This window comes from Colobus angolensis, unplaced genomic scaffold, assembly GCF_000951035.1.
Source record: "Colobus angolensis palliatus isolate OR3802 unplaced genomic scaffold, Cang.pa_1.0 Scaffold126, whole genome shotgun sequence".
Taxonomy (NCBI): domain Eukaryota; kingdom Metazoa; phylum Chordata; class Mammalia; order Primates; family Cercopithecidae; genus Colobus; species Colobus angolensis.
This window is the reverse complement of record NW_012113808.1, coordinates 2,683,161-2,707,711: the sequence shown is the minus strand read 5'-3', so window position 1 is coordinate 2,707,711 and position 24,551 is coordinate 2,683,161. Positions and strand designations below refer to the sequence as shown.

Here is a 24,551-nt window from a genome sequence, read left to right as displayed (position 1 = left end):
CATATTTTGCAGTTGTTTGGCATATACACATTCAAGATACCTATATCTTATTGGTGGCTTTACCCTTATGTATTAATAGTTATGTAATGACCCTTTCTGTCTCTGGTTATATTCTTTGTTCTGAAGTCTATTTTATATGATATTAATACAGCCAGCCCTGTTTTTCTTTGATTAATGTTTGCATGATATATCCTTATCCATTCTTTCAGCAGCCCATATCATTATAACTGAAGTGAGTTTCTTGTAGATGGTGTATGATTAGGTCGTGCTTTTTAAGTCAGTCTTCCAATCTTTGTCATTTAATTGGTGTATTTATTCCATTTACATTTAATATAATTATTGATATTGTATGACTCAGGTTTGCCATTTTATTTCTCAGTTTTCTTTTCCAGCCTGCCTTGACTGGCCATTTTTAAAGAATTGTTTGATTTACCAAGAGTGTTTTTGAATGTATCTCTGCTCATAGCTTTTTCAGTGGTCACTCTATGTCTTACTTTATATATATATATAACTTATAGTTATGTATATATATCATAGTTCACTATTGTCATCTTTTTATCCTGTCTTGTTTTAATTGTCTTAAGTATTTCCTTTACATATTTTAGAATCATATAGATAATACTATTTTTCTTAAACAGTTAAACGTAATGAAGAAGACTCAAGATAAGAAGGAAAGCCTTATTGTATTTGCCCATATTTTTGCTTTCCGTGTTCTTTCTTCCACTCTGATGTTCCAAGATTCCTTCTTTCATCATTTTCTTCCTGTTCAGAGAAATTCCTTTAGCTGTTCTTTTGCAGGTAGATTTCTTGGTGGTAAATTCTGTTACTTTTTTTTTTTTTAAATCAGAGAATGTCTTCATTTACCCTTTATTCCAGAAAAATAGTTTCACAGGACATAGGGTTCTGGGTTGAAAGGTTTTCTTTCTTTGAGCACTTGAAAAATACAGTCACTCTCTTATGGCCTCCCTGGCTTCAGATGAGAAATCTGCTGTTATTTGAATTGTATTTCCCTTGTAGATACAGTATCGTTTTTCTCTGGCTACCTTTAAGACTTTTTATTTCTCTTCAGTTTTCAGAAGTTTAGTTATGGTCTTGTCACAGACTTGTTTGGGTTTATCCTGTTTGGGTTCATTCATCATTTCAAATCTGTAGATTGATGTCTCTCACCAAATTTAAGTTTTCAGTGCTATTTCTTGGAGTGCTTTTTTCAATCACTTGCTCTTTGTCCTCTCCTTCCAGGACTCCAGTGACATGAATGTTAGATCTTTTTTATTGTCACCAGGTCCTTGAGGCTCTGTTTGTTTATTTCAGCCTTTTATTCTTTGTTGTTCAGATTGGATACTTTATCATTTTGTCAGTTAGTTCACTGATTCTTTCCTGTCACTTCCATTCTGCTATCAAGCCGATCCACTGAACTTTTATTTTGGTAGTTTTATTTTTCAGTGTTAAAATTTCTGGTTGGTTCTTCTGTGTATCTTCTAGTCCTTTGCTGAGACTTTCTAGTTCTTTGCTGACGATTTCTAATTTTTTCATTTATTTCAAGCATGTTTGTGTTATTTGTTGGAACATTTTTATGATGGCTGCTTTAAAATCTTTGTCAGATAATTCTGACATTTGTCATCTTGATATAGGAATATGTCTGTTATCTTTTTTCTTTCAGTTTGAGGTCTTCCTGGTTCTTGGTATGATGAGGAGTTTTCAACTGAAACCTGGATATTTTTCTATTTTGTTATAGGACCTTAGATCTTTATTTAAGTCTTTTAATTGTCTTCCTCTCTTGGACACTACCTTATCACTGCCATCATGTCTGGATTCTGGAATCTAGAAGTTCAGATTCCCCACTTGCTTCCATTGACACGTGAGAGGAATTCATCTTGTTACTGCTGGGTAAGGATTAGAATGTTCTTCTCATCCCTCTTTCCCTCTCCACTGACACTGTGGCAGGGGCACAGAAGAGCTCATTACCCAGCCAGCAGAGATGAAAGCCCTAGCTCCCTACTTGATCTTCTCTGACACCATCTTTATGGGAATATTGATATGCTTGGTTGTAGCCTTGCAAGGGTGGAAGTTTAGGCTCCCCATTCGGCCTTTGTTGGCATGGGTACAGGTTGGACCATAGTTTTTGCTGTGGTGCTTGGCTAGAATAGAGTCGTTATTGTGGAAGAGTTTTCCTCTCTCTTGGCTGCCCCTGTTTTGGTCACATAGCTACAGAGAGCAGGCTTTCGCTAGGACTTTTTTTTGTCTGCATCCATTGGCATTTCTGGGTTGCCAGTTTGTTCTGCTCCAAGCCTAGGATATAAGAGGCAAAAAGAACCCAGGGAACTTCCTTCCAGATCATTCCTTGGGCCCTGAAATCCCTAGTACACTGAAAGCTCTGGTACACTGGCCTTCTATTGCTCCACCCTTTCAGAGTCTTTTTTTTTTTTTTTTTGAGACGGAGTTTCACTCTTGCTGCCCAGGCTGGAGTGCAGTGGCACAATCTTGCTTCACTGCAACCTCTGCCTCCCAAGTTCAAGCGATTCTCCTGCCTCAGCCTCCTGAGTAGCTGGGATTACAGGTGCTCTCCACCATGCCTGACTAATTTTTTTTAATTTTTAAAAGATTTTTAGTAGAGACAGGGTTTCATCGTGTTAGCCAGGCTGGTCTCGAACTCCTGACCTCAGGTGATCCGCCTGTCTCAGCCCGGCCTCAGAGTCTTTTATATTTCTTTTCTAGGGTGGTTTTTGTTTCATTTTGTTTTGTTTTGGACGGAGTTTTGTTCTGTCGCCCAGGCTGGAGTGCAGTGGTGCAATCTCAGCCCATTGCAGTCCACCTCCCAGGTTCCAGCGATTCTCCTGCCTCAGCTTCCTGAGTAGCTGGGATTACAGGCACCCATCACCACACCTGCCTCATTTTTGTACTTTTAGTAGAGACAGGGTTTTGCTGTTGGCCAGGCTGGTCTCGAACTCCTGACTCAGGTGATCCACCTGCCTTGGTCTCCCAAAGTGCTGGGATTACAGGCATGAGCCACCACGCCCATCCTTTTCTAGGGTTTTTAGTTGTTCTTAGTGAGAAAAATAGGAAAAAGTTCTTCTACTCCATTGTCCTGGAAGTGGAAGACCACCTGGGCTTTAAGGGTAATTTTTTTGCACATCAAATGCAACAGTGTTGCCCCTCTTCTCAGCCATGTGAGGATAGTACCCCGTTGTTTTTGGACCTTTGGAATCAAGATACCTAGTTTCTTTATAAGCCTTTTTTCCTTTCTTTCTTATTGCTTTTACAGTCTTCATGTTTATTCTGCAGTTTCACAATTATGTGTTTATGTGTAGGTTTATCCTTATTTATTCTTCTCATGGTTCAGAGTTATTTTTTATTTGAACAATCCTTTAATTTTAATTCTATAAAATTCTCAGCCATTATTTCTTTAAATATGGTCTCTCTACCCTCATTCTCTTATTTTTTTAATTTTAAAATTCCTGTTAGACCCATGTTAGGTCTTTTCCTTCAATCCTCCATGTCTCTTGAGTTCTTTTATATGTTCTGTCTTCAGCTCTCAGTACAGCCTACTGAAATCTCCAGGTTTTATTTTGATTCACTAATTCTCTCCTCAGTTTTGTCCATTTTACTCTTTAACCTATCCATTGAATAATTAGTTTACAGACAGAGTGCTCTGTCACCCAAGCTGGAGTGTAGTGGCGTGATCCTAACTTGTTGCAGCCTTGAACCCCTGGACTCAGGTGTGTACCCTCCTCAGCATCGCAAGTAGCTGGGACTACAGGTGTGTGCTACCACACCCAGCTAAGTTTTTTATTTTTATTTTTTTTAGGAACAGAATTTCGTATGTTGCCCCGGCTGGCCTTGAACTCCTGGGCTCGAGCAGTCCTCCCTCCTTAACCTTCCAAAGTGCTGGTATTACAGTTGTGAGCCAACGCGCTTAGCCTGGAATTTTTTAATGCCAACAAAATTCTAATAGCATTATTTTTAGTTTGATTGCCTGTAACCATGTGAATATTATGAGAGGTTGAATAGGCTTCATCTCTCAGTGGTGATTAACATAGTTCTTAAGAAACAGGTGACAGAGCTAGGCCAAGCATCAGTAAAGGAACACACTCTTGGAGCTTAATTGAGGAGGGAGTGCTTGGTCTGATCTGGAAAAGAGTGTGGAGGTGACACTTTCAAAGGTACAAACAGGGGAGCCAGGAATACAGAGCAGAGCCTTTGAGACCACAGGAGTCAGGCAGCAGTGGGGATTAGCAGTGGTGGGTCAGGAGCAAGGGTAGGGAGTGGACTTAGCAGCTGAGTGAAACGGGGAGGGAGTTGGTGTTCTGGTGCTCCCAAGCTCCTCAGCTCCTAAGCTATGCAGAACTACGTACGGTTCTCTGATAACACAAAAAACAAAGTGAATTAATATGGGTAATATGAAGTTACCGATACTACATCATGCTAATTAACAATTTCCATTTGGAAATCCTTTACTTCCATTTTATAAAAAATAATATCCCAAATTGAATGTATTTCTGTGTGTAAAGAAGAAACTATTCAGTTTGTCATTGAATCAGACAAATTTCACACTTGAAGTGCTGACCTAAACTTAGCTTATGCCGCTAACAAATTACAGATGAGGGAAAAGAAGCAAGACCATGTAAATCTGCAAGTGCAGACAAAACTTATTTTTTTCCTCCTTTTCCCTTTTCCCCTGCTTTTTAAAAAGAAGAAAGAAGTAGACTCTTCAAAGTCTACCAGGCTTACTCTTTTGTACAGAAAACACTTGAAATTTCTAAACTAAGTTTGCTGCCAACTGAATGTGCATATTTCTTTGAATAGTGGCTAGCAGAGGGACAAGATTTATTCATTCCAACAGTAGTTTTCAAACTTTCAGCTTGCAAAGTAATTATTCAGAGAGCACAGTTTGGAAAACCGCTGACTTAACATGTCAGCCAAATATCTAAAATCCTTAAATGTGAGAAGGTAAGTCAACACATATATTGTCATTTCACAAGATACTCAGTTACCTCTTTTTCCTGTTGTATTAACAACTAAGATACTGATGAATTTTATGATCATGATCTAAGAAGAAATTCACAGCACCATTTTGAAGTTATTTTCACAGTCTCTTTTTATCTTTCAGATTTTTTGTTTAAGTTCTTGGTTATTGGAAATGCAGGAACTGGCAAATCTTGCTTACTTCATCAGTTTATTGAAAAAAAATGTAAGTGTCATCAAATGGTCATTCTCCCATGCATGTCTTCTGAGAGCCCTCTCTTGCTCAGAGTTGTTTACAGTAAAACTTAAATGTTTTTCAGAGGAGAAAAGTAATAGTTTGAAAGTATGTTGAAGGGTTATGTTACTAAACTTTGGGTGATGTGATTTTTTATTAAGTTAGCATTTCGGTTTAACAATGGTTCAATATATGGTTACTTATACTGTACATTTTCCAAATGCTGAGAGATCTTATAGTGATATTGAAGATAGCAAAGGGGTTCTCTGGTGGGAATCCCATTTCCTGACAGAGCGGCCAGAGAAACTCTAGGCATACATTTTGGATAAAATAACAACATTTGGTCTTCATAGTGGGCTTGTATTGTAGTTAAGGCAGTTGCTGTCATCAGTTCTGTTTTATAGGCCAGGAACAGACCTCTTGACCTTACAGCCCATCTTTTACCATCAACCTTCGCTGTTTTGGTAAGGGAGGTTGAATTTTTTATTTCAAACTATGTGAGACCTTGGAAAGCTGTAGAAGACTGTAGGTTTGAAAGGCCCTTAAAATAAAAAAATGTTTTTATCATAATGGAAAGAATTGTGGAGAAAGACCTGTCTAATTAGTGGCAGGTGGGTGAAGGCTCAAAAACAGAATGTCTTTTTTAATTAAGTGTATCTTAAGAAAGTATACGTGAGACACTGTAGGTGGTGGGTAAAAAGGAGAAAGAGCCAGTATGGGATGGCTTGGCAGAAAGCTTTGAAGAATAATAAAATCCTAGAAATTTACTCTGCTACTTCCATTTTCATCAACCAAGAGCTTATTGGAGCCTGTTTGTTTAGTGACATGGACCCAGTGTGGCTTAGTCACAGAACCGGTCCTTACTGAACTTAACAAGTATTCATTCACTGGATAGTTTATTTACAAGTTGCCAAGACTTTGCATGGTATAGTCTTAGAAAAGAATACCCAGAGGAGAGGGTACTGGGCCAGGTACTCAGCTTATGTAATCATTCTCTCCTCAGAGAACTCCCCTGCATGGTCCTCCCCACAGCTCCTCACAACAGTGATGAACGGAAGGTCTCTCTTTGTAACCAGGATGCCCCTGGCCTTTAGCTATTGTTTTTTGAAGGATTTTACTCTGCATTTTTCCTGGTAGTTTACTCCTAATGGAATTTCCATACTAGTTCTATACTGTTTGGGCATGAAACAGACTAGCATAGTCACTGTAACCATTTATCCACCCTCTGCCCTGTGAATAATAAATCCAGTTGCCAAGTGGCATCCCTGATCCCTGGAAAAACTAAATTTTTTTCTGCAATTACAAAATACAAACTAGCCAATGGACTGGATAGCCATAATATTCAATTTTAGCTTATCTGTTCATCATCACCGAAATGTTCTTTCGTAGACAGTGTATTCCCACTGGGTTTAGCAAAATACTTATTTTGCCTCTCTCCTGCCCATTCAAATAGTACTAATTTCTCCAACAAATTCATCCCAAATCATTTCTATAGAGCACTACAATTAATGAAAACTCAAACACCTGTAGATTGCGTAGGGTTTTGTTTTGGGCTTTGTTGGAGGGTGTTTATTCTTTGGTTCAGTTTTTTTCCTCCTTTTCCCTTTTCCCCTGCTTTTCCTTCCATTCACTGTTATTTCTTTAGAATATTTAATACAGTAGTTGAAACTGTCTCCACCTCATTACTTCCTGAGTTCCAGACCTGTCACTGGGCATTACGCCCTTCAGAATGGTACCCTGGTACGTCAGCAGTCGCCATCTGTGAGCATCTTCACAGCGCACAATTGCATGTGGTTCGGGTATGGCAGGGCTACCTTCAGGCATAGGTTTTTAAATGTATGATTTGTTTAGGGGTTTTGAGAAAAACTTTTATGTCTGTTGGAGAATAGGGGCTATGTGTATTATTTTTTAAACTAAATGCATCTTCTCAGTGGAATGTTGGAGAAATGAATGGCTAGAGCAATGTCCATTCCCCATTGATGTAACTCTTGGTTTTAGTGTCACTTGTTTAAATTGATAAGCCTGTTAATGTTCTAAAATTAAATGCGCTGTTCTTGTTTTTCTTTTTTAGTCAAAGATGACTCAAATCATACAATAGGAGTGGAATTTGGTTCAAAGATAATAAATGTTGGTGGTAAATATGTAAAGTTACAAATATGGGATACAGCAGGACAAGAACGATTCAGGTAGCTTTTCTCTAACTTAATAAAAATATTTGAAAATTTGATTTGAAATACTTGATGATATTCTCTCAATATGTAAGGTCTCACCCCCTCCCCAACACACCGCTTCCTTGTCCTAATCTCAGAAACTTCATTTTTGGAAACTCTGATTGACAAGACAGCTAAAATTCAGGTTAGCTCTCTGCAGCATGGATTGCTAAAGAATACAGGAGGATTTCCAGGCAACTGTATTATCATTCGAAGGCTGACCCATTCTCAGGAGGATGTGACACTGTGTATTGTCCAGTATGTTTCTAGATTCACATCAAAGCACAAGCTTGTTTTTTTCTGTGTTCCTTTTTTAAAGAAGAACTTTTTAAAACCTCTTGTGAGGGTTTGTTTTGTTTTACATTGACTAGAGCATGTTCTGATGTTTGATATACACTCCACAAAATATTGTGTCCACACTTTTATTACAATAGGGTCATAATTGAGGCTCAGAATGACTTCAGTCACTGCAAATGAGGTTACATGTTTAGTATTCTGTAACTACTAAAGCAAGAAAATAGATTAATATTTTAGTTGTGGTTTCTGCACAGATGCACAGTCAGAACAGATAGTTTTATAATTCAGTGAAATCCACCCCATTTGTAAACATTTCACTTAAAGTTGAGTATATATCTTATATTAAATAATTGAAGTTTGGCCGGGCACAGTGGCTCATGCCTGTAATCCCAGCACTTTGGGAGGCCAAGGTAGACTTCCTCACCTGAGATCAGGAGTTCAAGACCAGCCTGGCCAACATGGTGTAACCCCTTCTCTACTAAAAATAAAAATAATTAGCCGGGCATGGTGGCAGGTGCCTGTAATCCCAGCTACCCTGGAGGCTGAGGCGGGAAAATCGCTTGAACCCGGGAGGTGGAGGTTGCAGTGAGCTGAGGTCATGCCATTGTAGTCCAGCCTGGGCAACAAGAACAAAACTCCGTCTCAAAAATTAATTAAGTAATTGAAGTTCAATAATTGCTTCAAAAATACCATAACCACCTTTAATCACCATCATTTTTCTGGAAGCATTGATTAAACATGGTGGATTCAATTAGACATGTATGCCTTTTCCTTCTCAGAACCCCACTGAAATACCTATTAAGTAACTGAAATTGAATTACCTCAAAAAGGCCAAGATTGAGAGAGTGCACAATTATGATTGAGAGATTTCCAAAAAAATTCTTAAAGATAGGAAGTAGATGGTGCTCTGACAGCAGAAGGAGCTCTGCCTTAAGCGCTGTAATGGGGGAAGCCATTTCTTCCTCCGGAGTCCCAGAAAAGGTCAGCATTTGGAAGCATCAGGTTCTACAGGAGGTAGACCTTACAGAAGTTCATGTTTACGCACGAAATAAGAGGTTCAGTCTTTTACGTTGAAATGGAGTCTAGACTCAAGGTCACAAGGCCCACCTGAGGGCACGGGGTCAGGCCTGAAAAGAGGGAAATTAAGTGAAAGTGAAAGCCTCTGGCCCCCAACCGCACCCCACCCCCTGCCCGCAACCTCTTTCCTGGTCACTGGCAGCCAGGTGTGTATGTCCCACATAGGAGAAAGGAGCCTTCTCTGCAGAAAAATGAATAATCGGAAAGGAAAGGCTTAAAGGTACTGCGTTTTGCTTTCCCGGTGAAACAGCCCAATCTCTATCCAGTCATCTGACAGTGAAACCCTCCAAGCCCACCCACTTCACCCACACATAAAGAGCTGCTTTTAGACTTTTTCATTCCTTGCTCTTAATGATCAGGCAGAAATTTGAAGAAAGTTTCTATAGCAAAAGAGAGAGCTCAAAGGAAAGAAGCTGGAACTTTCAGGGAATAAGAAAATCACACTAAAACCACAGTATCCTCAGAAAGAAGAGCAGAGATTGCATTGAAGCATGTAATAGAAACAAAGTCATACTTAAAAAGAGCAATCAGAATAATAAGTAAACTCATGGTGAAAAATGGGAGAGATGATGTAAAGAGTCATCCAGAATTGATCCAGAAGATGCAGTGCCTGACTATTAGGAGTTCCAGAAGAGAGAAGAGCAGAGGAAACAATAGAAGAAAATGTTTCACTGACGAAATGAGATTCCAGATTAATTGGCCCACCTAAAATCAAACATAGTAAGGAAAAAGTCCAGACCAGAGCATGTCATGTGAAATTTCAGAACACCAGAGATGAAGTAAAGGAGACCAAAAAGGTTCCAAGAGGGAAAAAGCAGCCACATATAAAGTGTGAGAAATGGAATTGCTTTGAACCCTGCCACAGCAACATTGGAGGCTAAAAGAAATGGAAGTATTGCCTTCAAAACTCTGGGTGAAATAATTCTTCAACCTAAAATTCTAAACTTAGCCAAACTGTAACTGTGCGAGTAAAGGCTGAATACCAACAGATGTGCAAGAATGAGGAGGAAGCCAAGATTATCTTTCTTAGAGACTTCTTAGAAATGTACTTTCTTACGAAGTTTAGGAGGACATAATATTTCACCAGGACAAGGGCATGAACCGAGAAAGAGGAAAATGAAGCCAGCAGGAAGATCCAGCTCAGAATGGCACAGGTCTAGAGGGACGGTGAGGGAAGACTAAGACGGCAGTCAGTATGTGATGGCACTGCCCTTCCAGGAGGACCAGGGGAACAAGTGAGGAGTCTGTAAGTGAGCTCACGACTTGTCAGAGCGGGGAAGAAACAGCTCTGAAATTCACAGCTTCCTAAACCTGTTGTAGAAATGAGAAGAAAGAAACTGTAAGATCCATGAGTGTAAGGGTTTTTGAGTTTTCTGTTTGTTTCCCCTGTGCCCAGAATAGTGTCTAGCACATAGGGGTGCAGTATGTGCTCTTTTAATGACTTAAAGGAAACCCAGTTACCAGAAAGAGAACTCACCTTGCTTGTGGAGAGTAGGGCTCCCATAGAGGAGTGAGGCAGGAGATACCTATATTTAATTTAGAGACTTTTTATAACATTTCACTTTAAAACTATCCACATGTATTATGTTGGTTAAAATTACTTTTGTAAGAAAATTTAACACCTCAGAGTAGTACTCTTAAATGTGTAAACTTGTATACTTGAATAATTTGTATAAGAAACCATTTGTCAAAAGACAGTGTTGTAAAATAAATCCGAAAGTAAAATTTTAAGAAGCAGATGTGATATAGCTTATCTTGAAGAGAACCGTTAGTTCCCTCTTCCTCTAGAAGCCAGGTGCCTGCTGAACAAGAATAGAAAGGTGCTGCCTCTTAATAGACATGAAGAAGCAAGGCCTTTCCCCCTGCCCTAGGAGGCCGTAGAGGGGAAAGCAAACAGTCCACTCTGCACCTGGACCTGCCGCCAGTCCTTAAAGCATGTGCCTCTCTTGGTAACGGTCTCAAGGCAGAGAGGAAAAGCTTCAAGCTACATGAAGAGTTTGAAGCTTCCTAAGGGCTAAAAAGAGCATTTAAAAGTAGCTCTTCTTTTCCAAGTAGCAAAGTAATAATTAGTAATTTTGTTTGTTTGTTGCAAGCTCCAGGGTTTCCTTGTTCTCCAAGAACAGGCACTGTTCATTTCTGTGATGTCTTTTTTTTTTCCCTGACATCAAGTCTATGGGGTTTTTCTTCACACCAGCCGGTTGGATTCTCTGACACCAACTGGGTATCCAATACTTCAATTCACTTCTGACACTACCCAGAGTTAATGGAGACCCTCCAGGCTAAGGGCTTAGTCTCCTAGACTGCCACCCCGACTTCAGATGCCAGTCACCACTGTAGTGCCCAGGCTTCCTGCACTTCTTGGCCAACTGCAGATCTGACAGTTCCCATGCCCTCCATCCCTCACATCCCTGTGAGGTTGGAGAATTCTTTAGAATGATTCACACAACTCAGGAAAAACTTTTTTCCTGGCATTTACTGGTTTGTTAGATAGGTGTCAATTCAGGCACAGCCCGGTGCTCAGGAGGACACGGTATGGGGATGGGCCACCCTCCCAGCACCTCCATGCCACCACCAGCCCAGGAACTCTCTGAACCCCATCATTTTGGTTTCTTTGTGGGTTTTTTTTTTTTACATAGGCATGATTGATTAAAACATTGTCCATTGATGAGTGACTCAATCTCCATCCAGCTCCTCTTTCCTCCCCAGAGGGCTGAGGCGAGGCTAGAAGTTCCAGCACTCTCCTCACATGGCGAGGGCTCCCACGTCCACAGCCCGCATCCCAAGGTTCTCTAGCCTGCTCCTCTTCCCACAGTTATCTCCTTGGCTTACAAAGGACACCTTTATCATTAAGGAAATCACAGGGGTTTGGGCCTCTGTGCCAGGAACCTGGGATGAAGACCAAATATGTTTTTTTTAAAACTAGGCCACAGTTAAGTTCTGGAAATGTCTAGCTAGCAGTTGTCCAGGCCCCGTGCTAGGGACCGGGGGTCCTCTGGTGAGTGAGACAGCAGAGCCCTGCCCTGTGGAGGGGAGGCAGCAGCCAACACAGAGACAGAGACAGAGCATCCCACCAAGTGGGATGGTGCCACCCAGGAGACAACACACTGAGACAGACAGAGGGGGTCCACTGGATGGGGGTGCTTGGGGAACGTTGCCGAGGAGATAGTGTTAATGAGACCCAAGGGACAAGGAAAGCCAGCGGTGTGACGAGCCCAGAAGGGAGTGGCAGGGGCTGGGAGCAGGGAAGAGAATGGGGCCAAAGGGCCAGGTACAGTGAGGGGTATGTCCTGTCGTGGGCCTTGATGAGTTGGGCTGCTCTGAAGAATGGACTGTGGGCCACACGTGGCAGCAGGGACAGCAGCGTGGGCAGACACAGGATCTGTTTAGGAGACTGGGCTAGGCAGGCGGAGTGAATGTGAAAGTGGACAGGAGTTGAGGATGAACGTGGAGCTGATTTGCTTTAGAAACAGGGTGGGTAGTGATGCCTCTTCCTAGGCCAGGATGGGCCTGGAAGGTGGAACCAAAAAGAGTTCTGCTGTGCAAATGTTAAGTTTGACATGTTTATCAGGCAGTCTCATGGAGATACGGAGGCAGCACTTGGATCTGAGCTGGAGACAAAATTTGAGTCGAATGTTAAGAGAGTCCAGGACCCAGCTCTGGGGAATTGCAGTCCCAGCAGGGCAGATTCGGAAGAATGACCAGAGCCAGAGAAGTGGCTGGTGCATGGGAGGAAGACTAGCAGAGTGCAGGGTGCAGAGGCTGCACGAGTGAGTGAGCTTCGGGTGCACAGAGGGTGGGGATCTTGACAGGCTTTTGGGGAGTAGCAGAGAGAGACACCAGGTTGGAGGTGAAGAAGAGGAAGCTGCAGGTAAAGACATCAGAAAGTTGGATGTGGGGCCAGGCGTGGTGGCTCACACCTGTAATCCCAGCACTTTTGAAGGCAGAGGCGGGTGGATCATCTGAGGTCAGGAGTTCAAGACCAGCTTGGCTAACGTGGTGAAATCCTGTGGTGGCGGTGCCTGTAATCCCAGCTACTCGGGAGACTGAGGCAGGAGAATTGCTTGAACCTGGGAGGTGAAGTTGCAGTGAGCTGAGATCGTGCCATTGCGCTATAGCCTGGGTAACGAGCAAAACTCAGTCTCAAGAAAACAGAGTTGGATATGGAGAAGAGCAGACAGTGGGACAGTAGCTGAAAAGATTGTGCAGCATATTTCTGTTTTGTGTTTTAAGATGGGTGGTACCAGAGCCAATTTATTTTTGTTTTGCTAATAGGAAAAATCCTGAACTCCTGGCTTTTTTTTTTTTTTTTCTGTTGCCCAGGCTGGAGCGCAGTGGCATGATCATAGCTCATCATCACCTCGAACTCTTGGGCTCAAGCAGTCCTCCTGCCTCAGCCTCCTGAGTAGCTGGGATTATAGGTGTGCACTGCCATGCCTGGCTAATTTTTTATAGAGACAGGTCTCTTGTCTTACCCAGGCTGGTCTCGAACTCCTGGCCTCAAGCAGTCCTCCCTCCTGGGTCTCCTAAAGTGCTGGGATTATAGGTGTCAGGCGACTAATGGGAAGAATCTAGCAAAGAGGGAGAGATTGACAATGTAAGGGAAAACGTGTGACTGAAAGACGCCTTCAACGAAAGACGCCTTCTTGAATGTGAGAGTGGGTATGACATGCTGGCACACTCAGTTTCCCCATGGTAATGGGGCAGGGATGCAGATGGATGCAGGGCCATGGCGACTATGGATTCCACCGCCCCAAGAGGTGGCGAGAACTGGAAGAGATGGAGAGAGTTGTGCTAGGGAGTGGGGTAGATGAGGAGCCCACAGAGGAGCGAGTGGATTGCTGAGCCCCTTAGTGTCCATCTAGGGGGTGGTGCTGGCTTCCGCCTGCAGACAGCTCACCCAGCTAGGAGTTCTCAAAGGAGACATCCATCAGAGAGCTGCATCTGCTTTGAAGGAATCTCCTACTTGTCGCAGTGATGTGATTTCAGGCAGAGTAACCCCTCTCACGTATGTTCAGGTGTCTGAATCATTTCTCTTTTAAACCGGCGTCTGTCACTGTGCCGTGGTTTACAGAGCAAGCATGGGTTTTTTTTTCATGGGAAGGTGGGATACGGTAAAGGGTCTCAATTGGTTGAAAGTAAAACCAGTGTAATTCTTCCAGGTCTGTGACGAGAAGTTATTACCGAGGCGCGGCTGGGGCTCTCCTCGTCTATGATATCACCAGGTAATGCCAGCTCCCCGTGGTGAAGGAGGCTGCTCAGTGCCCTGCAGCCCAAAGGCTGGTCTTGGCAAGGTGCCTTCCGTGCAGTGTGTGCTTTGTGTGTCCGGGGACGGTGGTGTGGCTGGCATCCAGGAAGCCCCTTAGCCCTTCCATCTGGGGTCTCAGAGGTCTTTGAACAAGCCCCTACCACTGCTTTCCCATTGCAGAGAAGTGTGTTTGTAAGGTTTTAGGTAGATGAAGCAATCTATCTTATTGCATTACGTTTCTTGACATGATGCTTGGACACTTTCCTTAAGGTTCACAAAGCTTTATGTACGGTAGGTTATTAGAAGTGAGTTGAGAGAGGGCGAGGACACAGATGCTGGGCTGAGATTGCTTGGTTCAAATCCCAGTTGCAGTCACTAGCTGGGTGACCCTCTCAGGCCAGCTGCTTCAGCTGCCTGGGCCTTAGTTTCCTTGTCTGTAAGATGGAGGTAGTAATAATCCCATGATCCTCAGGAGGTCATTGGGAGATTTAAATTAGTTAATGTGAAGCACTTAGATAGTAGCTGTTTGTGACATATGGCAATTTAACTGAAATAAAAAATTCTGTTCCTCGATTGCACTGGCCACATTTCAGGTCCTCAGTAGCTACACATGGCTGGTGACTACCATATCAGAACAGATTATAGAACATTCCTATCCATGAGGAAATCCCATTCGACAGCGCTGATCTGAGGAGCACTATCTCAGAAACGTGTCATCTAAACGGCATCACCTGGGAGCCCTTTCTGAGTAGGAACCTGTCCAGTGAGCAGCTGTCGGTCAGCCGCTTCCCTCTTCCAATCTGTGTCCCTGGAGACAGGCATTCTGAGAGGAAGCAGGCAGTTTCTGGCCTAGCCCTTCCTGCACTTGCCCCGGCAGTGAAAGGCTCTGCCTGCTAAAGTGTGAAGTCATCAGTCAGGCTCGCAAAGTGCCATGAGAAGAACTCAGTCTTTAGACACATGAGGGCCAAAACTAGTAAGTCTGAGAGTTGGTTCTGGAGCCAGACAGAGCTGGTCAAGTCCTGGCTTTGCCACTGGCTGCTGTATGACCTAGGGCAACGTAATTAATCTCTCTGGGCCTTGGATTTCTCAGGGAAAAGGAGAATAATGGCAGTCTGTGTCATGGAATCCTTATAAAGAATCAATGTGATAAAGTCCTGTAAAACAAAGTGCTGGCACGTTGCAAGGATTCATTAAGTGGCAGCAGTTAGCTATGAAATCTTGCCTACCAGAGTCTAGTACCTTGCACATGCTAAGAGCTCAGTAGATGTCAAATGAATGAAGGAATGTCTCTTTCCTTTTGCCCCATGACTGGGCAAACAAAAAATGACAAAATATCTGACTTACTGTCTCATTTTACCAGAAACAAAACGAAACAAACTCTGTGGATATGGTATATATTTGGTGCATTCACGTTGTCTGAGTTACCTTAAAGGTGTTGGTGCCATTACCCTGAAATGTTGAAAAGCGGTATGAGTAGTGAGAATGACTGGAAAGAGTTGCTAGTTTTATAAAATACATGTATTATTTTCACAATCTTATATTACGCAGCCGAGAAACCTACAATGCGCTTACTAATTGGTTAACAGATGCCCGAATGCTAGCGAGTCAGAACATTGTGATCATCCTTTGTGGAAACAAGAAGGACCTGGATGCAGATCGTGAAGTTACCTTCTTAGAAGCCTCCAGATTTGCTCAAGAAAATGGCAAGTGACCTTTTACTTCTTACTATTTTTCAAATGGCATATTTGAGGATAAAAGCATTTCTTTGAATTTAAAACATATATTGGAATTTCGAGATTAAACTAGATTTAGGAAATGTGGAATTTCCAATTGTTTTTACTATAAATTAGACCGATTTAGCATATTTTTAGTATATTGCATTCTGCCTGCAGAAGTTACTGTAATGATAAAAGCAAATGTAGTAACATTATGTAATGACTTTTCAGTCTAAGCTCTTTTAATATTAGAGATCTTGGGCTAAAGTGAAATTTATAACAATAATCTTTAAAGATTCATTATTAAAGACTCAAATGATGTCATTATTTTTTAATGTATTTTGAAGGAAATTTGGTGAAGTATTAGCCCAAATAGAAAGGGAAGCAGAAGAAATACTTGGCTTATTGGCTTCATTTGCTAAACTTAAGTCATTTGGTTATAGGTGACTTTGAAACTGTTTTGAATTTCCATGTAGAATACATGAAAATGCCACATAAAATTAATGGTTGCTTTATTAATGGATAAGAGAATGATTTTTTTTAAATTCAGACATTTTAAATAACTTTAATTTTTAGAACCAAAGACTATAATATGCTAATATCAATATTTGATTGGACTCTAAGATTCCAAATTATATTGTAACTTTACTAGTTTCTTGCTAAGAAAATAAACGTGAGAGAAATCCATATGCCATCATGACAGTTTTTAAAAAGCTGTTTAGAAATCAGAAGTTTGGAATGTTAACAAAGATGAAAAGGAATTTAGATGTCATCTAAACTCATTTTTACAAGTGAGGATACAAGAGGCTAGAGAGGCTGTGGTTTGCTGAGAGAGCAAGCAGAACAGGCCTTTCTGCTGAGATGAACAGCCACTCTAGTGGGTAGAAAGAATATTAACTCCTATACTCTCTCTTCATGGGCTGTATGACAGACTGCAGTATAGTCCCCTAAAAAGTATAAACACTTGTAGGTCATGTTTGTGGTGACACTCAGATTGTTTGAAGGAGGACATTGCAGCTTTGCCTGAAATCAGTGGCAGGGCCATTTTGGCGAGCCAGCTCCTTCTTGATGGGTGGTCACTCAGCTGGGGAAGCCTGTTTGCTTGCTCAGGCCTTTCACCAGGTGAAGGGCTAACACAAGATTCCAGTGACTTTTCAGTCCGGTGCTAAAATTCTTCTAACATTTAAAAAACACGTAACGACATATGTTGTTTTTATACTGACAGAAATATATGGTTTTGGTTATAAATGATATTTTGTCTGCTTTTCTAAGAGAATGCTGTACAGACTTTTAGTAAGTGAAAAGTATGATCATCTTCTAAATATGACTTTATTTTGTTTGATGTCCATTTTAGAGCTGATGTTTTTGGAAACAAGTGCACTAACAGGGGAGAATGTAGAAGAGGCTTTTGTACAGTGTGCAAGAAAAATACTTAACAAAATTGAATCAGGTAAAAGCCTTTCCATTAGTCAACTTTTCTTCTGCATATTTTACACTCTAGCTCAGTAGATCACCTTTTAATTAATAGTTTCAGGACTGGTTTAATAAAGACCATTCTGTCTGTACCTGCCAACCTAAAATCATCACATATGGGTTCAAAGGTCATGTTCTCCTGGCTGAGGTGAAAGCCCCTCCTTATCAGGATGGTTTCCATGGTGATGAAAGTGGATGGGCACACCAACTCAGCTGTGGAGGAGTAGTCAAGGTTTCAGGGAGTCTTTGCATTTAGAATTACAGTATTTCTTGGGTCCTTCACTAAAAGGAGGAAGAATAGGCCTTTGTCCACTCTGTCAACAGCATGCTAATTCTGTTGGGCCAGTGGTCATGTGTAAGGGAGTTACAGGTACATGGTGTAGTATTGATCTTTGCAGATCGGGCATCATGGAGCTATGGAGTCCAGAGTAATTTTATTTCTGAAGCTCACTGAGCATGCCTCAATTATAAAATGCTTCATTTTTGTGTTTGTTGCTTCAGTTAAAATAATTCAAAATAATCCTAATGTAGGCAGCTGACAAAATACTATGTAATTGTCATTTACTAAAGTAACTATATATGGGCATCACCTTTTAATTGATTCATTCAAACATCTGAGTGCCTATTCTTTGTCAGATGCTGGGATACAAAAATGAATAAATCACACCCCTTGTCCCCCAAGAAACTGTCTTTCATGGGAGATAGTCAGAGGATAATTATAATATCACGAGGCTGATGTGGTAATTGAGGGATGCACAGGCTCAGGATAACATGAAGAAGGGGACCTGCCACAGCCAGAGGATAGAGGAGGTGTCAGGGAGGGCTTCCAGGAGAAGGTGTTAGATGAGCTCAGGCTTTCAGAATATAAGGAAGAGTGAGCCAGCAAAGGGAGTGAGGAAGATAGAATAGCAGGAGAAAACGTTGAAGAAAGGCAGGAACCAGCCAGTCCTCATCAAGGATCTAGAACTTTATCTTGTAGATTACCAATTCTCAACCCTGGATGAGCACTAGAGTCACTGAAATGCATTAAAAGTTCTAATCCCAGGCTCTGCCTCTGGAGATGCTGAATTAATTGGGCTGAAGTATGGTCGAGGCATCAGCGTTTTTAAATGTTCACTCATGCGGTTCTAATGTTCATCCAAGATTGAGAACCACTGCTGTAGGTGGTGGGTTGTCAGCAGGTGGTTGATGTGATCAGGTTGTGACTTGAGATAAGTCATGTATGTAGGGAGTTATGTTGAAAACAGACTGAAGAGAGGACAGGGTTGGAGGCCAGGATACCAATTATAAGGCATTTTTGAGTAATCCTAGTAAGAAATGACTGATTAATGCTTTAACAAGGATATGGAAGCAGAGATGGAGAGAGAGAGATGGATCTAAGATATATTTAGGCAGTAGCATCTTATGACTCATATGCCCAATAGTGGAACAGGACAACTGGTTCTTAGGTGGGACAGGGTGAGGAGGAGGGGCCAGCAGGGGAGGAGGAACCAAGGATGACTCACAGCTGTCACACTGGGGTCTCTAGACAGAGATGCGGTGGAGCCAGAGGAGAAGCAGGGAGTGTGAGGAAATAAAGATGGCTCTGTTGCGAATATGCAGCCTTTGTGGTAACACTGGGACATGCACATGGAGTTATCTAGTAAGCTTGGGGAAGAGTTCCTGGCTGGCAGTATAAATTTGGGAACCATCAATATGTAGGAACAGCTAAAACTGTGGAAGCAATGTGGTCATCCAGAGAACAGTGTTTAAGGAGAGCAGTGATCAGCAGAACCCTGGAGATGAAGGATGAGCAGGGGAAGAGGAATCTACAAAAAAGAAGGAAAAGGAAATGGTCAGAAATGTGTGAAGAAAATCAAGGGAATGTGGGTGTCACTGAAGCCCTAATTATAAGTAAATCAAAGGAGTGTTCATTATGTACTGTAAATAGTAACAGAGGGAAGCCTCATAAGCTAAGACTGAGCTGAAAAACACACATTGGGATGGGGAATAGAAAGTCAGTGATCAATTTGATCAAGAACAGTTTCAGCAGAATTATGAAGGTAGAAGATGGCTGGCCATCCATCAGGAAGAAGTAGGAGGTGAGCAAGCAGAGTGTCCACTCCTCTCCTGAGGAAGCGCAGGCTGGCACTATAGGGTGCAAAGGGTTAATTTAAAGTCGGGGGTGTGGGTGATGGGAGAAATTGCAGCATGTTTAAATGCCAAGGGGGAACGGAGAGAAGAATGGGCAAGAAGAGGGCAGGGAAGAAGGAGGGTGCTAGGTGAAGGAGGAGGGAGGAGAGTCGGGCCCAGTTGGAAGTGCTGGGTTTCAGCAGAAGTGAACGCGTACACAAAATACAAAAATCCTTTTGTATTTTTTTTTTTATCAGAAAGAAAAAAAAATTACTAAGCTTGGTACAAAGACCAGGACTCTGTAACATAAATCATTACAGTTAGCTTGCTGTTGAGTATTACTAAGCTCAGCATGAGGTTGTATTTACATGACCTTGCTATTTTAATATTGTATCCCTGAATACATCAGATAGAGCAACTCATATACAGTCTTCAAGATGTGTTTCTTTCTGAGATCATCAAAATCATAAGTACCTCTAGGTGGAAAAAAAAATAAGAGTATAAATTAGGATTCTTCAGCAGTACTTTTTATTTTTTTTAATGGGTAATACATTCAAAAACCATTGTTTTCTTCCCTTTTTTTATATAAAATATATCATATGATAGACTACCACACCTTGCTTTTTTACTTACTATTATATAACCTATAAATCATGACAAATCAGCGTATAGTTCCCGTATATACATATACCTAATGTATATATATATAACACATAATATCATACATAATGTGTGTGTGTAATATATAACATGGGTTGAGTATCCCTAATCCAAAATGTTCCAAAATCTGAAACTTTTTAATTGCCAACATTGCCACTGAAAGGAAATGCTCATTGGAGCACTTCAAATTTCAGATTTTCAGATTAGGGATGCTGAACTGGTAAGTATAATGGAAATATTTCAAAATCTGAAAAAATCCAAAATACTTCTGGTTTCAAGTATTTTGGATAAGGACCGCTCAACCTATATTTCACGTATGTGTTACCATAATTTATGTAGCCAGTCTACTTTGGACATCTGGGTTGTTGCCAGTATTTTGGTATTATAAGTAATGTTACAGTAAATAATTTTATATATATATATATATATATATGTATTTTTTTTTTTTTTTACATGTGCATGAGTCTGTGTGTCAGACAAATGCCCAGAAGGGAATTGCTGGGTCAGAGAACATAAGCATTTGGGATCTTGGTGTAGAGGCGGTCACATTTTCTCCTAGTAATGGGCTTATTTCACTAAAGCCATGTTCACAGCTTGTAGTATCATCATACTTGGACTTTTGGCCCATCCGATAAGTGAAAAATTGTATCTTTGTAATTTAATTTTAAATTATTTTATATAAATAATATATTCACATAATTTGAAATTCAAGAAGTATAAAGGAGTATGCAGTGAAAAGCCCTGCTCTTACTACCCCCTCCTGTCCCCGGCCATCTAGAACTCCTCTGAATCAGCCGTTCCTTATGTATTGTGCTAGAGATGTTTTGTGCCAGTGCAAGCAAACATGTATATTGTTTTTTCCTCTTTATTCAGAATGGTGGGATATATACACAGTGTTCCGTACTTTGCTCTTTTTTTTTTTTAATCTATTTTTGGGATCTCAGAAACATAAAACTTTTTTTTAAAGAAGACTTGCTTGGTCCTTAGGTGAGCTGGACCCAGAAAGAATGGGCTCGGGTATTCAGTACGGAGATGCTGCCTTGAGACAGCTGAGGTCACCGCGGCGCGCACAGGCCCCGAATGCTCAGGAGTGTGGTTGTTAGGAGCCATGGGAGCGCACACAGGTGGGTTTGGACACTTCACTGCCCTGAGTTCCTGACAAGCTGAAGTGCAGAGGCCTGTTAAAGCTTTGGGAAGCTGCAGTATGAAAAAGAGAGGATCCCAGCCGGGTGCAGTGGCTCTAATTCCAGCACTCTGGGAGGCTGAGGTGGGCCAATCACTTTAGTTCAGGAGTTCAAGACCAGCCTAGGCATCATGGTGAAACACCATCTCTACAAAATACAAAAAATTAGCCAGGCATAGTGGCATGCACCTGTAGTCCCAGCTACTCATGAAACTTAGGAGAATTGCTTGAGCCTGGGAGGCAGAGGTTGTAGTAAGCCAAGATCGCATCACTGCACTCCAGCCTGGGTGATAAAGTGAGACTGTCTCAGGAAAAAAAAGAGAGAAGGAGAATATCCCATAATTTAAAGTTGGATGTTCTAACTGAAAGAATTTACACCCTATAGGAAATTCTCATGTTCTTGTTCAGAAAGAAAGGAAGGGCAGGTGGTGGTTGACGGGAGAGGGTGAGATACCCTGATTCCTCATGTCAGTGAGGAGCCTTTCCTGGATTGATTGAGGTCTAAATGAATGTGCCTTTTGCTAAAACAGGAGACCCATTTATGAAATTGACAAATGTCTCCCTTTAACTTTTTAAAGCTTCTTCTTTTTTCCCATTTACCACAGTGGACGTTTTATTTATAGTCGACATCATGCAGTAGACGCAGACAAGTATTGAAAGACGAGATATTCACGAATTCTCTTTTAGGCTTTAAGCTGTTTTTACTTTTGCATTTATAATTGTGCAGATTTTGACATTGTTCTTATTATTTTTTAGGTGTTCATACAGTGGCATTTGGGACACAATCGTTGGAACCTGAAGAATCTGAAGTTTTTTTTACCACCATCCTTTTCTACTCTGTATGGAAGTAGATCTTTATGGGGAAAAGAGAATTTGGGATGTTCTGCAAGCTGGTCAAAGTGGCACAGCAAATCATATAAATCGAATTAAATGGACAACACCGTTAGATGTGTATGTAAAAATTTTCTGTTTCATATTTTCCCTTTCACTTTCAGTTTAAAACATGCTATAAACATGCTATAAACATGCTATGTACTGTATGTCCTGTAGCCCAGTGCGGCTCCACAGCATGGAATCTGATGTATGATATGATAGAATGTGGCACTAAATGCAGTTTCAGATTTTATTTTTTTTAATCATATGAACTAAAATTGTCAATTGTGAGGTGTGCTCTTCTCATCATGTTGGTTACATTGCACAATTGGTTATATTTATGACCTGATATTCAAAGACTCTGGCATTGATAGCCAGTGTGTTTCTTATTTAATTCTGTTTACTACATTCTACATGGTGTTTACGTGATCCACACTTGAAATACTAGATCAGTAGACATTCACTAACATACCAAAAAAAATAAAATGAAAAATGGAGTTTTTCCATGAACTTTATACTGTCCAGCTCTGTTGATTTTAAAGCCTCTTCATCCAGGTCAGTTCAGGAAGTATATCTGGAGTACCTGCTCTGTTTTAGGCTATGAGACTAGCACTAAGGATTCTGGTACCTTTACCCAAACCTACTGGGCTACTAATACTTCTCTCAGTGGATAAAATACAATAGACCATGTAAGCTGGGGCCGCTCATCCATTTCCAGTTTGCTGGTCTGTCTGGTCTCCCTGCTAGAAAACACATTGTTTGTACTGTGCTTTTTCTGGAATTCAGTAGAACGGCATCACTGCCTGTTTTTCATATCTTTTGTTTCCTGTTCATTTTAAGGAAACCTGCTAAATCCAGTTAATATTAAAAGGACACCACTCATTAAGAAATTTCTTTATGGCTTCTGCTGAATACTTAAATGCCTTACTACAGTTATCAAGTTGACATGTTTTTAATTCATATAAGGTATATTGGGTATATTGAAGTATATATTGTATTACAAAGACTTGTTCTTATATTTTAAAATGTCAGTGCAAAAAATATATGGTGGAACCTTTCTTTAAAGTTGAAATACAGTATTATTTAAGTCTGAAAGGTTAAAAAACTTGCTTTACCTTATATGTGTTCTTCCACTGTGACTTTTTAGTTGAAGGCTAGTAAATTAACTTTTAGTTAGAAGATGCCTACTGCTTTTGTTGTTTATTTTAATCAGCAGAGCACAGAGACACACAAAAACTCTGGGAAGTAACTAGGATAAAAATATCAGTATGTATCTGTTTTAGATATTTTGAGTTTTGCTTTTTTTATGCCTTGAATATTTTATTTCAAAAAGTATCTGAAGCAAATTCTCAGACTGAACTACTTCTTAGACCTCACTGTAAGAATGTTTTATTCAATGTCTCATTTATGATAGATTTGCAAGCTGCTCATTTTTGAACAGCTTTTTGCATGGGATAGGAGCATGTCTATTCTAACACATCAGCTTATTCAAAAGCAAGAATTTTAAAAATAAGATAAATGTAAAGTTGTTTTATAAACGATCCTGTTAATTAAACCACAGACACCATATATCCTTCTGCATCCTTTGACCAATAAAAGTTGCTGGAGAACCAAACCATGGTGGTTCTTAATCAGGCTTTGCCTTTAGGGAGAATGAGGAGGGCAGATAAGTCGGTATTGTTCAGGCTAGTAATAAATGTTATGTTTCTATTTCCCACAACTCATTAAGTTTTCAGGAAGCTCTTAATTTAGATTTCTAGGAAAGTAATTATTCAGTCTTCCTAGAAAAAGAGTATAAAGACCATTTAAACTGGAGATCGTAATTTATTCTTTTACAGTCCAGCATTTAAGTAAAAATGAGAACATCACAATTTGGGAATCTGTAATGGTTTTGTTGAAAACATTACTTGTGGCTTGTATAAGAATTGCTGAATTCAAGAACATTGATTCCTAGCAGATCAATAATAGTATTTAAAGAATCTGATGCTAAAATTAGAAACCTAAATGATCTGTAATTTGTACTGTGACACAGCAGATGATGTTTCCTTAATTTGTGTCATCTTTTTATGTTTTTGGAGAGGCAAATTGGAGGTGCTTTAAAAAAACCCGTGAATTTTTAATGTTTTGTGGCGCCATTTGTGAAGCACTTCTTTCCTGATCCATCTCACTACTCATGTACGTACAATCTGAGTTTGTTCCACTTGTTGACTTGGTTACTTCCCTATTGTATTTCTTTCTTTAAAGGGTTGTTTTAGAATTTTAGAGGAATTTATCTGAGAACACAAGATTTACCACTTTCAGTAGGACAAGTGACCCAAGTTGTTGGTCACCAGCCTCAAAGGTTAGGAAACACTACCTACTGATAGAAAATAATGTGGTTAGGGAATCTGTTTTTTCATTTAAAAGAGCATTTATGTACTTTTTTCCCTTCATTATTTCCCCCTCATTTTTTGTTCTTTTTCTTTCTTTCTTTCTTTCTTTCTTTTTTCTTAATTTTATTTTTTGTAGA

The 24,551-nt window shown here is 40.5% G+C and overlaps 2 protein-coding genes across 3 annotated transcripts in view; both read left to right on the top strand.

The window, feature by feature from the left end:
- Positions 1–23,110, top strand: part of RAB4A (RAB4A, member RAS oncogene family) — a 33,378-nt gene extending 10,268 nt beyond the window's left edge. The window contains exons 2-8 of one of the 2 annotated variants that reach the window (XM_011933333.1): positions 5,108–5,188; positions 7,269–7,383; positions 13,941–14,003; positions 15,575–15,729; positions 17,096–17,191; positions 20,974–21,110; positions 21,926–23,110. In XM_011933333.1, coding sequence (XP_011788723.1) covers positions 5,108–5,188; positions 7,269–7,383; positions 13,941–14,003; positions 15,575–15,729; positions 17,096–17,191; positions 20,974–21,089 — 626 coding nt within the window. In that variant the 3' untranslated portion in view covers positions 21,090–21,110; positions 21,926–23,110. The remainder of the gene's footprint in view (positions 1–5,107; positions 5,189–7,268; positions 7,384–13,940; positions 14,004–15,574; positions 15,730–17,095; positions 17,192–20,973; positions 21,111–21,925) is intronic. The other variant, XM_011933334.1, reaches the window with a different exon arrangement.
- Positions 22,117–23,657, top strand: SPHAR (S-phase response (cyclin related)). The gene is made up of 2 exons (XM_011933439.1): positions 22,117–22,120; positions 23,256–23,657. Exons 1-2 carry the CDS (start codon positions 22,117–22,119, stop codon positions 23,477–23,479), a joined length of 228 nt encoding a protein of 75 aa, XP_011788829.1. The 3' UTR covers positions 23,480–23,657.
- Positions 23,658–24,551: the final 894 nt, after the last annotated feature.